The sequence below is a fragment of the Colobus angolensis genome, unplaced genomic scaffold (genome assembly GCF_000951035.1).
Source record: "Colobus angolensis palliatus isolate OR3802 unplaced genomic scaffold, Cang.pa_1.0 Scaffold114, whole genome shotgun sequence".
Taxonomy (NCBI): domain Eukaryota; kingdom Metazoa; phylum Chordata; class Mammalia; order Primates; family Cercopithecidae; genus Colobus; species Colobus angolensis.
This window is the reverse complement of record NW_012112475.1, coordinates 3,984,919-4,000,270: the sequence shown is the minus strand read 5'-3', so window position 1 is coordinate 4,000,270 and position 15,352 is coordinate 3,984,919. Positions and strand designations below refer to the sequence as shown.

General features: G+C 46.7%; 1 protein-coding gene across 5 annotated transcripts in view; it reads right to left on the bottom strand.

The window, feature by feature from the left end:
• Positions 1-10,336: 10,336 nt before the first annotated feature.
• Positions 10,337-15,352, bottom strand: part of TRIB3 (tribbles pseudokinase 3) — a 25,009-nt gene continuing 19,993 nt past the window's right edge. For all 5 annotated transcript variants that reach the window (XM_011960412.1, XM_011960402.1, XM_011960422.1 and 2 more), the window contains one exon: positions 10,337-11,697. In XM_011960412.1, the coding sequence (XP_011815802.1) occupies positions 11,205-11,697 (493 nt within the window). In that variant the 3' untranslated portion in view covers positions 10,337-11,204. The remainder of the gene's footprint in view (positions 11,698-15,352) is intronic.

Genomic DNA, 15,352 nt, shown 5'->3' with positions numbered 1-15,352 from the left:
AGAAAGAAAGAAAGAAAGAAAGAAAGAAAGAAAGAAAGAAAGAAAGAAAGAAAGAAAGAAAGAAAGAAAGAAAGAAAGAAAGAAAGAAAGAGAAAGAGAAAGAAAGAAAGAAAGAAAGAAAGAGAAAGAGAAAGAAAGAGGAAGGGAGGGAGAGAAAGAGAGAAAGAAAAGAGGGAGGGAGGGAGGGAAAGAGAAAGAAAGAAAATTTTTATCACCCCAAAATAGACTTGTACTCATTAGCAGACATGCACTCTTCCCCATCCTCCAACTGACAGCACTAATATACTTTATGTCTCTATAGACTTTCCTCTTCTTGATATTTTATAGAAATTAGATCTTACTGATGGGCCACAGTGGCTCGTGCCAGTAATCCCAGCACTTGGGGAGGCCAAGCCAGGTGGATTGCTTGAGCCCAGGAATTCAAGACCAGCCTGGGCAACATGGTGAAACTCCATCTCTACAAAAAATACAAAAATTAGCCGAGTGTGATGGTGTGCACCTGTAGAGCAGTGATCGCCCCACTGCACTGCAGCCTGGGTGACAGAGTGAGACCCTGTCTCAAAAAGAAAATTAGGCTTTGACAATATGTGAACCTTTGTGACTGGCTTCTTTCACTTGGCATAACATTGGGGTTTTTCTTGACATAATGCTTTTGAGGTTTATCCATGTGGTAGTACTGGGTATTTTTTGTTTTTTGTTGTTGTTTGGGGATTTTTTAAATTTGTTTTGTTTTTTGTTATTAGAATCTCTGATTCTTTTCCTCTGAGTGCTTTTAAGAATTTTTTTAAAAATATTTGTGGGTTTTTTTGCATTTTTACTATGATGTGTCTATGTGTGAAATTTATGGAGTTTCTTGAATCTGTGATTGGTGTCTGATTTCTGTCTCACTAATTCCCCCTTTAGCCATGTCTAATTTGCTGTTTAGCCCATCTTTTAAATTTAATTGTTGTGTATCTGTGTGTGTGTGATGGAGTTTCACTCTTATTGCCCAGGCTGAAGTGCAAATGGCACGATCTTGGCTCACTGCAACCTCCGCCTCCTGATTCTCTTGCCTCAGCCTCCTGAGTAGCTGGGATTACAGTTGTCTGCCACCACTCCTGGCTAATTTTTTGTATTTTTGGTAGAGACTGGGTTTCACCATATTGGCCAGGCTGGTCTTGAACTCCTGACCTCAGGTGATCCATGCGCCTCGGCCCCGCAAAGGGCTGGGATTACAGGCATGAGCCACCACACCTGGCCAACATTTTGTTTTGTAATCTGCATCTGATAATACTGATATGCAAACTCTGGGCATATTTGTTTCTGTCCATTTTCACTCCTATTGTCTTGTTTTCTCCTAATGACCCTGCTGATTTATTATGGTCATGTACCATCAGCCCTGAGTTACCTGCACATACTTATATTGGGGGCAGCTATATTGTTTCAGGTTTTCTGGTCTCACCCTTGGCCCTTCAGGGGATGAGCTGGCATTCAACTTGAACACGCTTCACCTCAGTGAGTAGACTCTAGTCATTCAAACGTGGGTTCCAATCTCAGTGCTACAGTTCACTATCTCTGTGACCCTGGACAAAGATTCCCCCATCTGGGCCTCAGTTTCTTTCTCTGTACAATGGTGATTATAATGACTCCTCCCACATAGGCTGTTGTGAGAATCTGTACAAGTTATTAATTATTGATTCATAGCAAATTTCCCAAAATTAACAGCTTAAAACAGCAATAAACATGTATGCTGTTACACAGTGTCTGTGGGTTAGGAGCTGAGGAGCAGCTACATAAATGGTTCTGACTCAGGGTCTCTCATGAAGTTGTAGTTAAGATGTCAGCTGGGGCTGCAGTCATCTGAAGGCTTGACTGGGGCTGGAGGATTGACTCAAGAAAGCTCTCTCATGTGCCTGGGTGGTGCTGGTTATTTGCAGAATGCCTACGTTCCTCACCACGTATACGTTTCCACAGGGGTAATTGAGTATACTCACAACATGGCAGCTGGCTCTCCCCAGAGCAGATGATCCAGAAAAGCAAAGCAGAAACCATAACATTTTTTATGACCTAATCTTAAAAGTCATACTTTCTCATTTCACAATATCCTATTAATTACACCGGTCAGCCCAACTCAGGATAGGACGGAACTGTTCAAAGGTGTGAATACCAGCTAGTGAAGGCCACTGGGGGCCATTTGGCTGTCACATATGAAGTGAGATGATGTAGGTAAAGCACTCAGAGCCATGTCTGGCATGTGCTATGTGTTCATCCCAATCAGTGTCCTGGCTTTGCTCTAGGCAGTTGGAATCTGTACAGGAACAACTTTTATTCAATCATTCCACAAACATTTATTGAGCACCCCTGTGTACCAGGCACTGTTCTAGGAACTAGGGGAACAGTTATAAACAAAACATAGTCCCTGGCCTTGTGAAACTCAAAAAAACATAAAATACACTGCCTGGTGGTGCTCAGCGCTATGAGGACCATAAAGCCAAGTAAGGGAAGAGAGAACAATGAGGAAATGAGGCCTGGGTGTCTTTCTCTATGGATCTGGTACAACTGTAATGGTGGCTTAGATTCTGACCTCTGCTAAAGCCCTCCCTCCCCTGTGAGTGCATCCTGGCATCACAGGCATGTACAATTTATACCCATTTTACATCTAGGCTAAAGTCAAACTGGTCCAGAGAAGAGCTGAAATAAGATTTGAGTCCTCAAGGAGTCCGAATTTCTCCAAATACAGAGGTTCTCCAACTTGGAGGCCCAGCAGCATCACCCAGGGAGCTTGTTAAGATGCAGAAGCCCAGATGTTCTGACTCTCTAGGTTGGGGGAGGGTCCAGGGATCTGCATTTTAAACAAGCACCCCAGGGATGGATGCAGGAGATCAACCAATCACATTTGAGAAATGTTCTGGTTGTGGGTAGTTGTCATGCCTGTAAACCCAGTGCTTTGGGAGGCCAAGGCAGGAGGATCATTTAAGGCCAGGCATTCAAGACCAGCCTGGGCAACATAGTGAGGCCCCTGTCTCTACAAAACAAATTTTTTAAAAATTAGCCAGGTGTGGTGGCACTCACTTGTGCTCCCAGCTACTCAGGAAGCTGAGGTGGGGGGATAGCTTGAGCCCAGGTGTTCAAGGTTGCAGCGAGCCATGATCACACCACTGTACTCCAGCCTGGGTGGCAGAGTGAGACCCTGTCTTTTTTTTTTGAGATGGAGTTTCACTCTTGTCACCCAAGCTGGAGTGCAATGGTGCGATCTTGGCTCATTGCAACCTCTGCCTCCCGACCCTGTCTTTTTTAAAAAAAGACACCCTGTTCTGAGGGCTTAGTGGCCAGGTAGGGCTCTAGGTCCAGCCTCAAGTGATGGATAGGGCTTAGCCATGCAGAGAGAAGAGGAACAGCTGGAGATCTAGAGACACCAAGCGATTTACCCGGAGGCATACAACCTGTAGGGACAGTTTTAGGTGCACATTATCTTATTTGACCAAATATATCTAATGTTGTACAGTAGTTCCCCACTCCCACCCCCATGATCTGTGGTTTTGCTTTCTGCAATTTCAGTTACCTGCAACCAACCACGTGATGAAATCTCATGCCATCCTGCGCTATTCCACCTAGGATGTGAATCATCCCTTTTCCACTGTATCCGTATTGTAGACGTTACCCACCGTTAATCATCAACATCATCTGCTCCTGACATCCAACCATGGTCATTGTCACGGCTTCATGATCCTGGATCACCCAAAGGAGATGATTCTCCTTCTGACGTATCGTCAGGTCAGTAGTAGCCTAATGCTAGATCACAATGCCCATGTCATTCATTTACCGTCATCTCATCATGTAGGCATTTTATTATCTCCCATCATCACAAGAAGGGTGAGTACAGAGCAATAGGACATTTTGAGGGAGAGACCACATTCACATAACTTTTATTACAACATACTGTTATAACTGTTCTATTTGTTGTTAACTCTTTTTTTTTTTTTTTTTTTGAGGTGGAGTCTCACTCTGTTGCCAAGCTAGAGTGCAGTGGCCTGATCTCGGCTCACTGCAAACTCCACCTCCTGGGTTCAGGTGATTCTTCTGCCTCAGCCTCCCAAGTAGCTGGGATTACAGGCATGCGCCACCACGCCCAGCTAATTTTTGTATTTTTAATAGAGACGGAGTTTCACCATGTTGGTCAGGATGGTCTCGATCTCTTGACCTCGTGAGCCGCCCACCTCGGCCTCCCAAAGTGCTGGGATTACAGGCGTGAGCCACTGTGCCCGGCTGTTGTTAACTTTTAATTTGTAAGAGTTTAATTTACAAATTAAATTTTATCATAGGTATGTGTATATAGTAAAAAACATGGTATATACAGAATTCTATACTATCTGTGGTTTCAGGCATCCACCGGGGGTCTTGGAATGTATCCCCCCTGGATAAGTGGGACCATTGTACATTGAAAAACAAGACCACACATTATTTTCAGCTCCTCTCATCAAGAGAAGGAATCTATTTGCCTACATCCTGAATTTGACATGAAATTTGACACACCGGCCGGGCGCGGTGACTCAAGCCTGTAATCCCAGCACTTTGGGAGGCCGAGACGGGCGGATCACGAGGTCAGGAGATCGAGACCATCCTGGCTAACACGGTGAAACCCCGTCTCTACTAAAAATACAAAAACTAGCCGGGCGAGGTGGCGGGCGCTTGTAGTCCCAACTACTCCGGAGGCTGAGGCAGGAGAATGGCGTAAACCCGGGAGGCGGAGCTTGCAGTGAGCTGAGATCCGGCCACTGCACTCCAGTCCGGGCGACAGAGCAAGACTCTGCCTCAAAAAAAAAAAAGAAATTTGACACACTATTTGATATGCTTTGATGCTAGTGCAGCTTGAATACTGGAATTTGTCCTCTCTTGTTGCTTTCTGAAACTCTGAGAACACCATAGGAAGGAGTGGGCTATGCCTATTGCAGGATGAGGCCACATGGAGCAGAGAAGAGTCTTCCTGGCAAGGTAGACATTTGAGCTGCTTGCTGCCTGCAGCTGCAGGAGTGACCCAGCAGAATTCAGCCCAAATTGTCAACCTACAGGATCATAAACTACTGTTTGGGGTTTGTAATGCAGCAGACTGACATGGCCTTGTTACTGGTGGAGAATCTTTTTCCTCCCTTCACTAGGGGCAAATTTTCCTTAGTCATGGCAATTAACACTATCTACCAAACTCCAAATCTGAGAGACTTAACACAAGAAGCTTTATTCCTTACTCAGTGAAATCCAAGGTGGATCTGGTGGTTCTCCTCCAGCTTGTAGGTAAGGGAACTCATAGCCACAAGGTGGCTGTGGCAGGGGAAGAGAGGGATGAGGCTCACCAGCTCTCCATTGCTTCAGCCTGCCACTCCTACACACACCCCATTGGTCAGAACTAGTCATGTGACTGTAAGGGAGGCTAGAAAATGTAGGAGAGCTGCTGAAATATTGAGATGCCTGTCTTTGCCACAACGAACTTCCACAAATATACTTAGCTGTGTCATTTGTATGGTTATCTGTTTAACATCTCTCTCCTCTATTAGACTGTGAATCCTTGAGAGCAGGAGTACATCTGTCTTGCATGGCACCTGGCCTATAGTAGGCATTCAGCAATGTTGTTGACTTGCTAAATGAGTGAATAATCTGGCAGGTCACAATAGGATCTTTTGTGTTCAGCCCCCCATGGCAGACATCCCTCAAGTAGTTTTCTAACAGTCCTTCCCTTTCAGTAATATACATGTACTAATTTGATAATGTAAAACTCTTATACAACGATGATTAAATGAAGACAAGTAGAACATGAAAGTCCTCACTAATTAGGGTCAGGGGTGTGGTGACATCCATTATTTGATAAGAGTGAATATTACATTTTATTATTATTTTGAGACAGAGTCTTGCTCTGTCGCTCAGGCTGGAGTACAGTGGTGCAGTCTTGGCTCACTGCAATCTCTGCCTCCTGGGTTCAAGTGATTCTCCTGCCTCAGCTTCCCAAGTAGCTGGGATTATAGGCACACACCAACATGCCTGGCTATTTTTTATATTTTTAGTAGAGATGGGGTTTCACCATGTTGGCCAGGGTGGTCTTGAACTCCTGACCGCAAGTGATCTGTTGGCCTAAGCCTCCTAAAGTGCTGGGATTACAGACATGAGCCACTGCTCTGGGCCGATATTGCATTTTTAATGGGCAGTTTTCATGTGGCTGCATCTGTGCATGTTGCGGGAAGTCAGGGATCCCGAATGGAGGGACCAGCTGAAGCTATGGCAGAAGAACATAAATTGTGAAGATTTCATGGACATTTATCACTTCCCCAATCAATACTCTTATAATTTCCTATGCCTGTCTTTACTGCAGTCTCTGAACATAAATTGTGAAGATTTCATGGACATTTATCACTTCCCCAATCAATACTCTTGTGATTTCCTATGCCTGTCTTTACTTTAATCTCTTAATCCTGTCATCTTCGTAAACTGAGGATGTATGTCTCCTCAGGACCCTGTGATGATTGCATTAACTGCACAAATTGTTTAAACAACATGAAATCTGGGCACCTTGAAAAAAGAACAGGGTAACAGCGATGTTCAGGGAACAGAGCGATAACAATTAGGTCTGGCTGCCTGAGAGCCGGGCGGAACAGAGCCATATTTCTCTTCTTTCAAAAGTAAATAGGAGAAATATCGCTGAGTTCTTTTTCTTAGCAAGCAACAGCCCTGAGAAAGAGAATGTGTTCCTAGCGGGAGGTCTCTGGGAATGTCTGTCTTTTACGGTTGTAGATAAGGGGTGAAATAAGCCCAGTCTCCCGTAGCACTCCCAGGCTTATTAGGACGAGGAAATTCCCACCTAATAAATTTTGGTCAGACTGGTTGTCTGCTCTCAAACCCTGTCTCCTGATAAGATTTCATCAATGACAATGCGTGCCCGAAACTTCATTAGCAATTTTAATTTTGCCCCAGTCTTGTGATCTTGCCCTGCCTCCATTTGCCTTGTGATATTTTATTCCCTTGTGAAGCATGTAATCTCTGTGACCCATACCCTATTCATACACTCCCTCCCCTTTTGAAAATCGCTAATAAAAACTTACTGGTTTTGCGGCTTGGGGGGCATCATGGAACCCCTGGATACCCAGCTTTAAAATTTCTCTCTTTTGTACTCTTTCCCTTTATTTCTCAGACTGGCCAACACTTAGGGAAATAGAAAACAACCTACATGAAATAACGTTATCGGGAGCGGGTTCCCCTGATATCTGGCACGCCAATGTGGTTTTTTCTTTTTCCCAAGTGCATGTGGGAACCCGATTCCCTTTGGTAGGTGCAGAGAAACGTCATTGGTTTGGTCCACTGAGACACTTGTTCGACTCCCTGACAACTGGTGAGTAGTCTCTGGGTCACGCGGAGTCTAAACATCATGCTTATCTCTGCTATATTAAACTCCTGTTAAAACAGGGTGGTGTCCAAGTAACCATGGAAAATATAGTCACTCTATTCAAGGCAGTGGAAAAATACCATCCTTGGTTTCCTGAAAAAGGAACCTTAGATGTAGAACTATGGGATTGTGTTGGTGCAACATTCTGGGAACTGGTCTCCACAGGGAATTATGTTCCCATCACAGGGGTGATTGGGCCTTGGTATGTGCCGTCCTGATGACATACCAATCCCATGACCCCCTACAGTTACCACAATTTTCTGAATCTGACGACCCTCCACCTCTTCCTCAACCTCCCTCTTCCGGGCGGCCTTCATTATCTGATCAGCCTCTCCCTTTAGCTACTCCTCCCCCACCTGATGATGTTGAGAATTCGATGTCTAACTCCGGTGACTCTGGATTGTGGTCACCCCCTGATGATCTTATTTCTTTTCACGAAGAGCCGGTACTTGTAGATCCCACGCCCCGACTCACACAGCCCAGGACGTTATATATGCTAATTCTTCTCTCTTCAAACCTCCAGAGTCACCTAATGGCTCTGGGACCAAACTACAATTTACCTATAATTCTTCAGGCCCTCCCCCGTCCACTTCAGCCCCTCACCCTCCTGTAGTTTCGGTTCCTCAACCAGTCACTTTGCCATCCACTCAGCCTGCTTCTCTGTACCCTTCTTCACACATGGACGCCAGTAATCACCAGTATACTTCTGCTCCTTCTGCTCCCCCGATATCTGCAGGCTTGTCAAAAGTTCCTGCTTCAAGGCAAAACCAGAGGAGTCTTTTTCTATGTTGTGGGGTCTTGAATGAGTCTTCTGCTCTCTCTAAAGCTCATTTGTCTTATCTTTAAAATGACAGGAGCATCTACCTCACTGGATTGTCTTGAGGAGTAAATGAGTCTCTTTGTGCAATGGAGTAAAGTGTTGGCATGGTACCTGCCCTTGGCAGCCCTCCCGTTCCCCTTGCTCCATTGGTAGGTATCAGGCCAACACTCAGCTTGGAGGGAGCTGAGACAGGGTCTGTTGGAAGCTGGGAGGGGCAAGATAGAGGTCAGGGGCTGCCCCATGAGACCCTAGACACAGCTAGGCCCTGTCCTGGGAAATGCTGGGTGCACAGAGATGAGACTGACTTGTCCCTGTCTGCATCGGTTAGCTTTTGCTGTAAAACAAAATAGCCTCAAACTTAGTGACTTAAAATCACAATTATTGGCCTGGTGTGGTGGCTCATGCCTGTAATCCCAGCACTTTGGGAGGCCGAGGTGGGCGGATCACCTGAGGTCAGGAGTTGGAGACCAGCCTGGCCAACATGGCGAAACCCTCGTCTCTACTAAAAACATAAAAATTAGCCAGGTGTAGTGGCGTGTGCCTGTAATCCCAGCTACTCGGGAGGCTGAGGCAGAAGAATCGTTTGAAAATCCGGGAGGCAGAGGTTGCAGAGAGCCAAGATCACGCCACTGCACTCCAGGCTGGGTGACAGAGTGAGACTCTGTCTCAAAAAACAAAACAAAACAAAAACAAAACAAACAAAAAAACACAACGATTTTATTTAGCTCAATTAGCTAATGACCTTGTGGGTGACTGGGCAATTCTAGTGTGGGCCAGCCTGGGTCAGATGATCCAGGGTGGCGGCTCTCGAGTATCTGCAGTTAGCAGGCTGTTGGCTGGGCCTCCGCACTTCTGCACATTATTTTCCCTACCATCTCCTCCCTCTTTGAACCTGGTTTTGCTCAGGAATCACTCCCCCCCATATGACGCACGAGCTCCACCTACAGCTCGAGGAGTGCCATGGTTAGTGTAAGCATGTGCCCCACGAAAGTAAGCTGGTGATTGGTCAGAAATGGCAAGTGATGCAGTTCTGACCAATGAGAAGTGTGGGAAAGTCAGTCAGCAGCGCTTCTGGGAAAGCTTCCTCCATCCCGAGAAACAGATGTGGGAGCAACTTTTTTTTTTTTTTTTTGAGACAGAGTCTCACTTTATTGCCCAGGTTGGAGTGCAGTGGCGCGATCTCGGCTCACTGCAACGTCCACCTCCCGGGTTCAAGTGATTCTCCTGCCTCAGCCTCCCCAGTAGCTGGGACTAAAGGCGCGCACCACCAGGCCCAGCTAATTTTTGTGTTTTTAGTAGAGATGGGGAGATGGGGTTTCACCATGTTGGTCAGGCTGGTCTCAAATTCCTGACCTCGTGATCCACCCACCTTGGTCTCCCAAAGTGCTGGGATTACAGGCATAAGCCACCACGCCCAGCCAGGAGTAACTTTTATTGTGGGCTTATTGCACCAGGCGCTGCTTGTTCTAATTGCTTTACACAAAATAAGTCATTCAGTTCTCATAAGTTAGGTACTATCATTGTCCCCCATTTTACAGATGAAGAATCTGAGGCACAGAGTGGTTAAGAAACTTGCCAAGGGTCAAACGGCTATTGAGTGCTGGAGCCAGGATTTAATTCCGGGCAGCCTAACTCCAGAGTTCTGAGTTCTCAGGTATTACAGTGACCCCTGGCTTCTTCCTCTGGTCATGGACCTCTTTAATGTGACACCTACTGTAGCCACTGGGCCAGCAGTCTCAAGGGACAATACAGCCAAGAGACAGAGGGAGCCTGGAGAGCCCGGGTCCCTGCCCACAGCTTTGGGAGTTGAATGGACCAGCACTGAAACTCACCCTATCTGCTGACTTACTGCTTTCTGTGAAACATATTTCCATCTTGTTGAAGCCATTTTGACTCAGAAAGTACCCTAACAGAGACACTGCTGCTGCCAGAAGAAACAGAGGGAGTGCAGGAAGACCCGCTGGGCTCCAGGTAATCTGTTCTCACAAACCACTCAGCCCAGGTTGAGACACAACTCTACAGCCTTTCACCATGGGGGTCAGTTTTGAAGGCAGGGAAAATTGGTAAGAGATGGTTGGAAAGGATGGAAGAAATCGCCTAGAAAAATAAAATTATTTCATAATTCTCCTTTATTAGACACAGGTAAAAATACATACTCACAGTATCCAAAACCTAGAGTATGAACCTGGGATTGTGGACTCCAAGTGTCCCCAGAACAGTCCCACCTGGGACTGTCCAGGTGGCCACAGGACAGACCCTGCCTAATCCTGTCCCTCAACCTTGGTGCTCAGGTCAGAAGCCCCATGGTCGACAGGCCTGAACCCTCATTCCAGAACGTTCTTGAGTTAGACAAGAACTAGCCTCATAGTTTGGATTCTTATCTCTGGCCCAAATCCCAGGCTTAGGCCTGGAAGGAGAATCTCTTAATCAAGAGGACAGAGATGCTGGGAATACAGGTCCCAGGGTGAGCTGGGCTTGGGTCCTGAGTTGCAGGGGAGAGGCCTGGAGCCTTTGGCACAGGGATACCTCCCTTTCTCTGAAAAGGTACAAGATACAAAGGCAGCTGGTTTGTTTGTGAAAGGGATTGTCCTTGGACAGAGGTGCCTGAGCACCAGCATCAGTGGAGGTCAACACTGGTACAAAGTGTACCCAGTGTAGACAATGACCTATGGTCATGGGAAAGTGCTGTCAGCTCAAGAATGCCAGTTTGTCATCTCTGTGAGTAGGGATTATCGTCCCCTTTGCTCACTGCTGTATTCTCAGCACCTAGAACAGGTCTTGGCACTTGATAAGCACCCAAGCAGGAATTGCATATGTGTAAAACAAAGCAGATATGTACACAGCACACTCCACACAGGCTTCTGCCTTTCTCCCTTCTGGAAGGCACTGAAGGTTTGGCTCAGTTCAGAGGCAGGAGAAGGCTTGGAGCCACCCCAAACTCAATCCACTGTTGGCAGCCAAGCATGTAGTAGGGTGGCCCTAGTCGTACAGAACCACTTCTCTGTCTCCCTCCTCTTCCCTGGCTTCGTCCAGCCCCGGTCCATCAGGGACCACCTGGTCCGCCTCCCAGAGATGGGATCTGGTTGGGGCTGAGGGGATGGGGTCCTCTTGCAGCCAGGGGTGCAGGAGGATGCCTGTGGCTGTGAGCCGCTCAGCTGGCTCCCGACGAAGGAGGCAGCGAACCAGACAGCGGGCAGGGGCTGAGAGGCCTGCAGGCAAGGCGTAGGCCCCACGGCGGATCTTGCCAAAGAGCAGGACAGGCTCCGAGTCCTGGAAGGGGTAGTGGCCTGCCAGCATGGTGAAGAGCGCCACGCCCAGGCTCCAGACATCTGCTGCCTTGCCTGAGTATGATGCCCGTGAGCTGAGTATCTCAGGTCCCACGTAGGCTGGGCACGCATGCTTGTCCCACAGGGAATCATCCGGCCCAGTCAGCACACAGGCGTCCTCCAGGTTCTCCAGCACCAGCTTCTTCCTGGGACATGGGGAGACACAGAAGGGTCAGGTCCTACCCAGAACCCCCATGCCACCACCCCTAGTGGTACCCACTTTCCAAGTGCCTGCTGGCCTTTGACAGTCCTGTGATGTCTGATCCTGTTATACAGATAACCAAGAGGTTAAGTCATTTAAGGCCACAGAGCAATTAAATTTAAACGAAAAATTCTGAAAGAAATACATTTTTCAACAGTCCCTTGGGGAGGGGGCTGATGGGGCTGAGAGGGTTAAGCCTCTTTTAAACCAGATACAAACTTGGGTCCGGGCAGGTAATAAAATGAGAGAAACAGGAAGTGTGCCAGACATCTCAGCACAAGCCCTGCCTAAAAAGGGTACCACTAACAACGCAGTCTAGGGTTTATCCAGTTTCTGCTGTGTTCCTGGCCCTTGGCACAGCTCATTACCTGGCTTATCTCATTCTATCCACGCTACAACCTGCAAGGAGGACACCATTTTACAGCTCTAGAGCATTGGCCTGGGATGGGAACCCCAGCTGGCAGATACCCAGAGCCAGTGCTGTGACCCACTCTCGTAGTTCCCAAGATGGCCCCACGTTCCCGTTCTTTTCCCGAAGAGAAGCCAGGAATTGTATTTTAATGAAAAAGTCCCCATTTAAAAAATATTGGCAACCAGTTTCTATAAAAAACACAAACAGGTAAGCAGGGCAAAAAGAAAGTGTGTGTAAGGCTGGGCGCAGTGGCTCATGCCTGTAATCCTAGCACTTTGGGAGGTAGAGGCAGGGGGATAGCTTGAGTTCAGAAGTTCAAGACCAGCCTGGGCAACATGGTGAAAACTTATCTTTACAAAAAATATAAAAATTAGCAGGTATAATGATTCGCACCTGTAGTCCCAGCTACTTGGAGAGGCTGAGGCAGGAGAATATCGCTTGAGCCCAAGAGGCGGAGGTTGCAGTGAGCCGAGGTCACACCACTGCACTCTGGCCTCAGCGACAGAGTCAACCCTATCTCAAAAAGCAAAAAAAAAGTTTGTCCTGCCATTTGCAATTTTTACTTTAAACAACTCCCACGGAGCACTCTAAGATGACGTTAATAGTAATCATTCTATTACCACTGCTATTAGTTTCTTCTTTATGGCCCTACTTCCACTATTTCCTGGGTATCCAGTGGCATTTCACAAATACTGACCAATCCTATGAATCACAGTACTGGGGGACAAGGAGTATCAGCATTATTAGCCCATTTTACAGATGAAGAAACAAAGACTCAAGCAGGTGAAGTCATTTGCTAAGGGCCAAAAAGCAGGTAAGAAGCAGAACCCAGGATTTAAACACAGATCTATCTAACTCACGGTCCCTCTTCTACCAATGACTCTCATGTGATTTTTCTTTTTTTTTTTTTTGAGATGGAGTCTTGCTCCGTCCCCCAGGCTGGAGTGCAGTGGTGCAGTCTCGGCTCACTGCAAGCTCCGCCTCCCAGGTTCATGCCATTCTCCCGCCTCAGCCTCCCGAGAAGCTGGGACCACAGGCGCCTGCCACCACACCCAACTAATTTTTTTTTTTTTTTTTTTTTGTATTTTTAGTAGAGACGGGGTTTCACCGTGTTAGCCAGGATGGTCTCCATCTCCTAACCTCGTGATCTGCCCGCCTTGGCCTCCCAAAGTGTTGGGATTACAGGCATGAGCCACCACGCCTGGCCCCTTCTTTTTTTTCTTTAGAGACAGAGTCTCACTCTGTCACCCAGGCTGTAGTGCAGTGGTGCAATCCTAGCTCACTGCAGCCTGGAACTTCTGGGCTCAAGCGATCCTCCTGCCTCAGCCTCCCAAGTAACTGGGATCACAGGTGTGCACCACCACACCTGGCTAATTTTTCTAAATTTTTTTGTACAGATGGGGTCTTGCTATGTTGCCTAGGCTGGCCTCGAACTCCTGGGTTCAAGCAATCCTCCTACTTTGGCCTCGCGAAGCACTGGAATTACAGGTGTGAGCCATCAAGTGACTTCTTGAAAAGAGCAGGAAGCACGCTCTCTCCTCCAGTAGGTCTGGGGTAGTTGTATCTCACCTAAGCTTAAAATGTGTTTGAAGTTATGTACTAGCTTAAAAATAATTATAAATTTTACTTCTTTAAAAAAGTCATGCTTATTTTAATATAAAATGTAGAAGGAAACATTAACAGCAAATCAGCCTTAGAGGCCAGGCGCAGTGGCCCATGGCTATAATCCCAGCACTTTGGGAGGCCGAGGCAGGTGGATCACTTGAGGAGTTGGAGACCAGCCTGGCCAACATGGCAAAACCCCATTTCTACTAAAAATACAAAAATTAGCCAAGCGCGGTGGTGTGCGCCTGTAATCCCAGCTACTCAAGAGGCTGAGGCACGAGAATCACTTGAACCAAGGAGGTGGAGGTTGCAGTGAGCCGAGATCATGCCACTGCACTCCAACCTGGGCAACAGAGCGAGACTCTGTCTCAGAAAAAAGAAAAGAAAAGAAAAAGAAAATCAGACTTAGGCAAACACACAATAATAACTGCTATAGGCATTATAGATGGCTGCTAAAATTAGTGGGTGAAAGTTGAGGAAAAACAGGATATTTATATGCTTAGCGTACCTCCCCACAAGGTATCTGTCAATTACAAAGGATACTTTAGGAACTTTACAGTAGAGAAACCTGGCAGGTCCTACTCTAACCAAGTGATCAAGGTTACAACACAGTGATGACTATCAACTCAAGCATCTCCTGATACAATGTGGAGAGGGGCCTATCGATTCTGTGTTGTTCTTGCCAAAAATATATAACTGCAATCTAACTACGAGAAAACATCAATCAAATCCAAATTGAGGGACATACAAAGTAACTGATCAGTACTCTTCAAAAATCTCAAAGTTATGGCCGGGAGCATTGGCTCACACCTATAATCCCAGCATTTTGGGAGGCCGAGGCAGGCAGATTGCTTGAGCTCAGGAGTCCGAGACCAGCCCAGGCAACATAGCAAGACCCCATCTCAATTAGCCAGGCGGGGTGGCACACACCTGTAGAACTAGCTACTCAGGAGGCTGAGGTGGGAGTATCACTTGAGCCCAGGAGATCGAGGCTGCAGTGAGCTGTGATCACACCACTGCACTCCAGCCTGGGTGACAGAGTGAGACCCTGTTTCAAAAAAAAAAAGTGTCAAGGTCACGGGTCGTCAAAGATAGGCAAAGACTGAGGAACTGTCTCAGATTGGAAGAGACCAAGGAAACGACTGATGACTAAATTAGGATCCTCACTGGATCCTGCACAGCAACGGGTGTTAGTGGGAAACTCAGGAAGTTGGAATCAATCTGTGGCTTAGTTAATAGTACTCTACCAAGGTTGATTTCTTAGTCTGGGTAATTGTACCATAGCTATGTCAGGTGTTAACATTGGAGGACACTGGTTAAAAGATATATAGAAACTCTTTGAACTATTTTTGTAGGTTTTCTAAAAGTCTAAAATTATTTCAAGATAAAAAGTTTTTAAAAATGCAGTGGGGTCACACTCCTTTCTCCACAGAAAACTCCTGCGTAACTGGCAGCTTAGTGCTCTCCCTGACACATCTTGACTGCCCCCAGGAGTCTGGAGAGGGAACAGGAGGCGAGTCTCTCTGCCCTTCTCCCCAGAATTATCTTTTAAAATTTTTTCTTAGCATCTAGGTCAGGTACA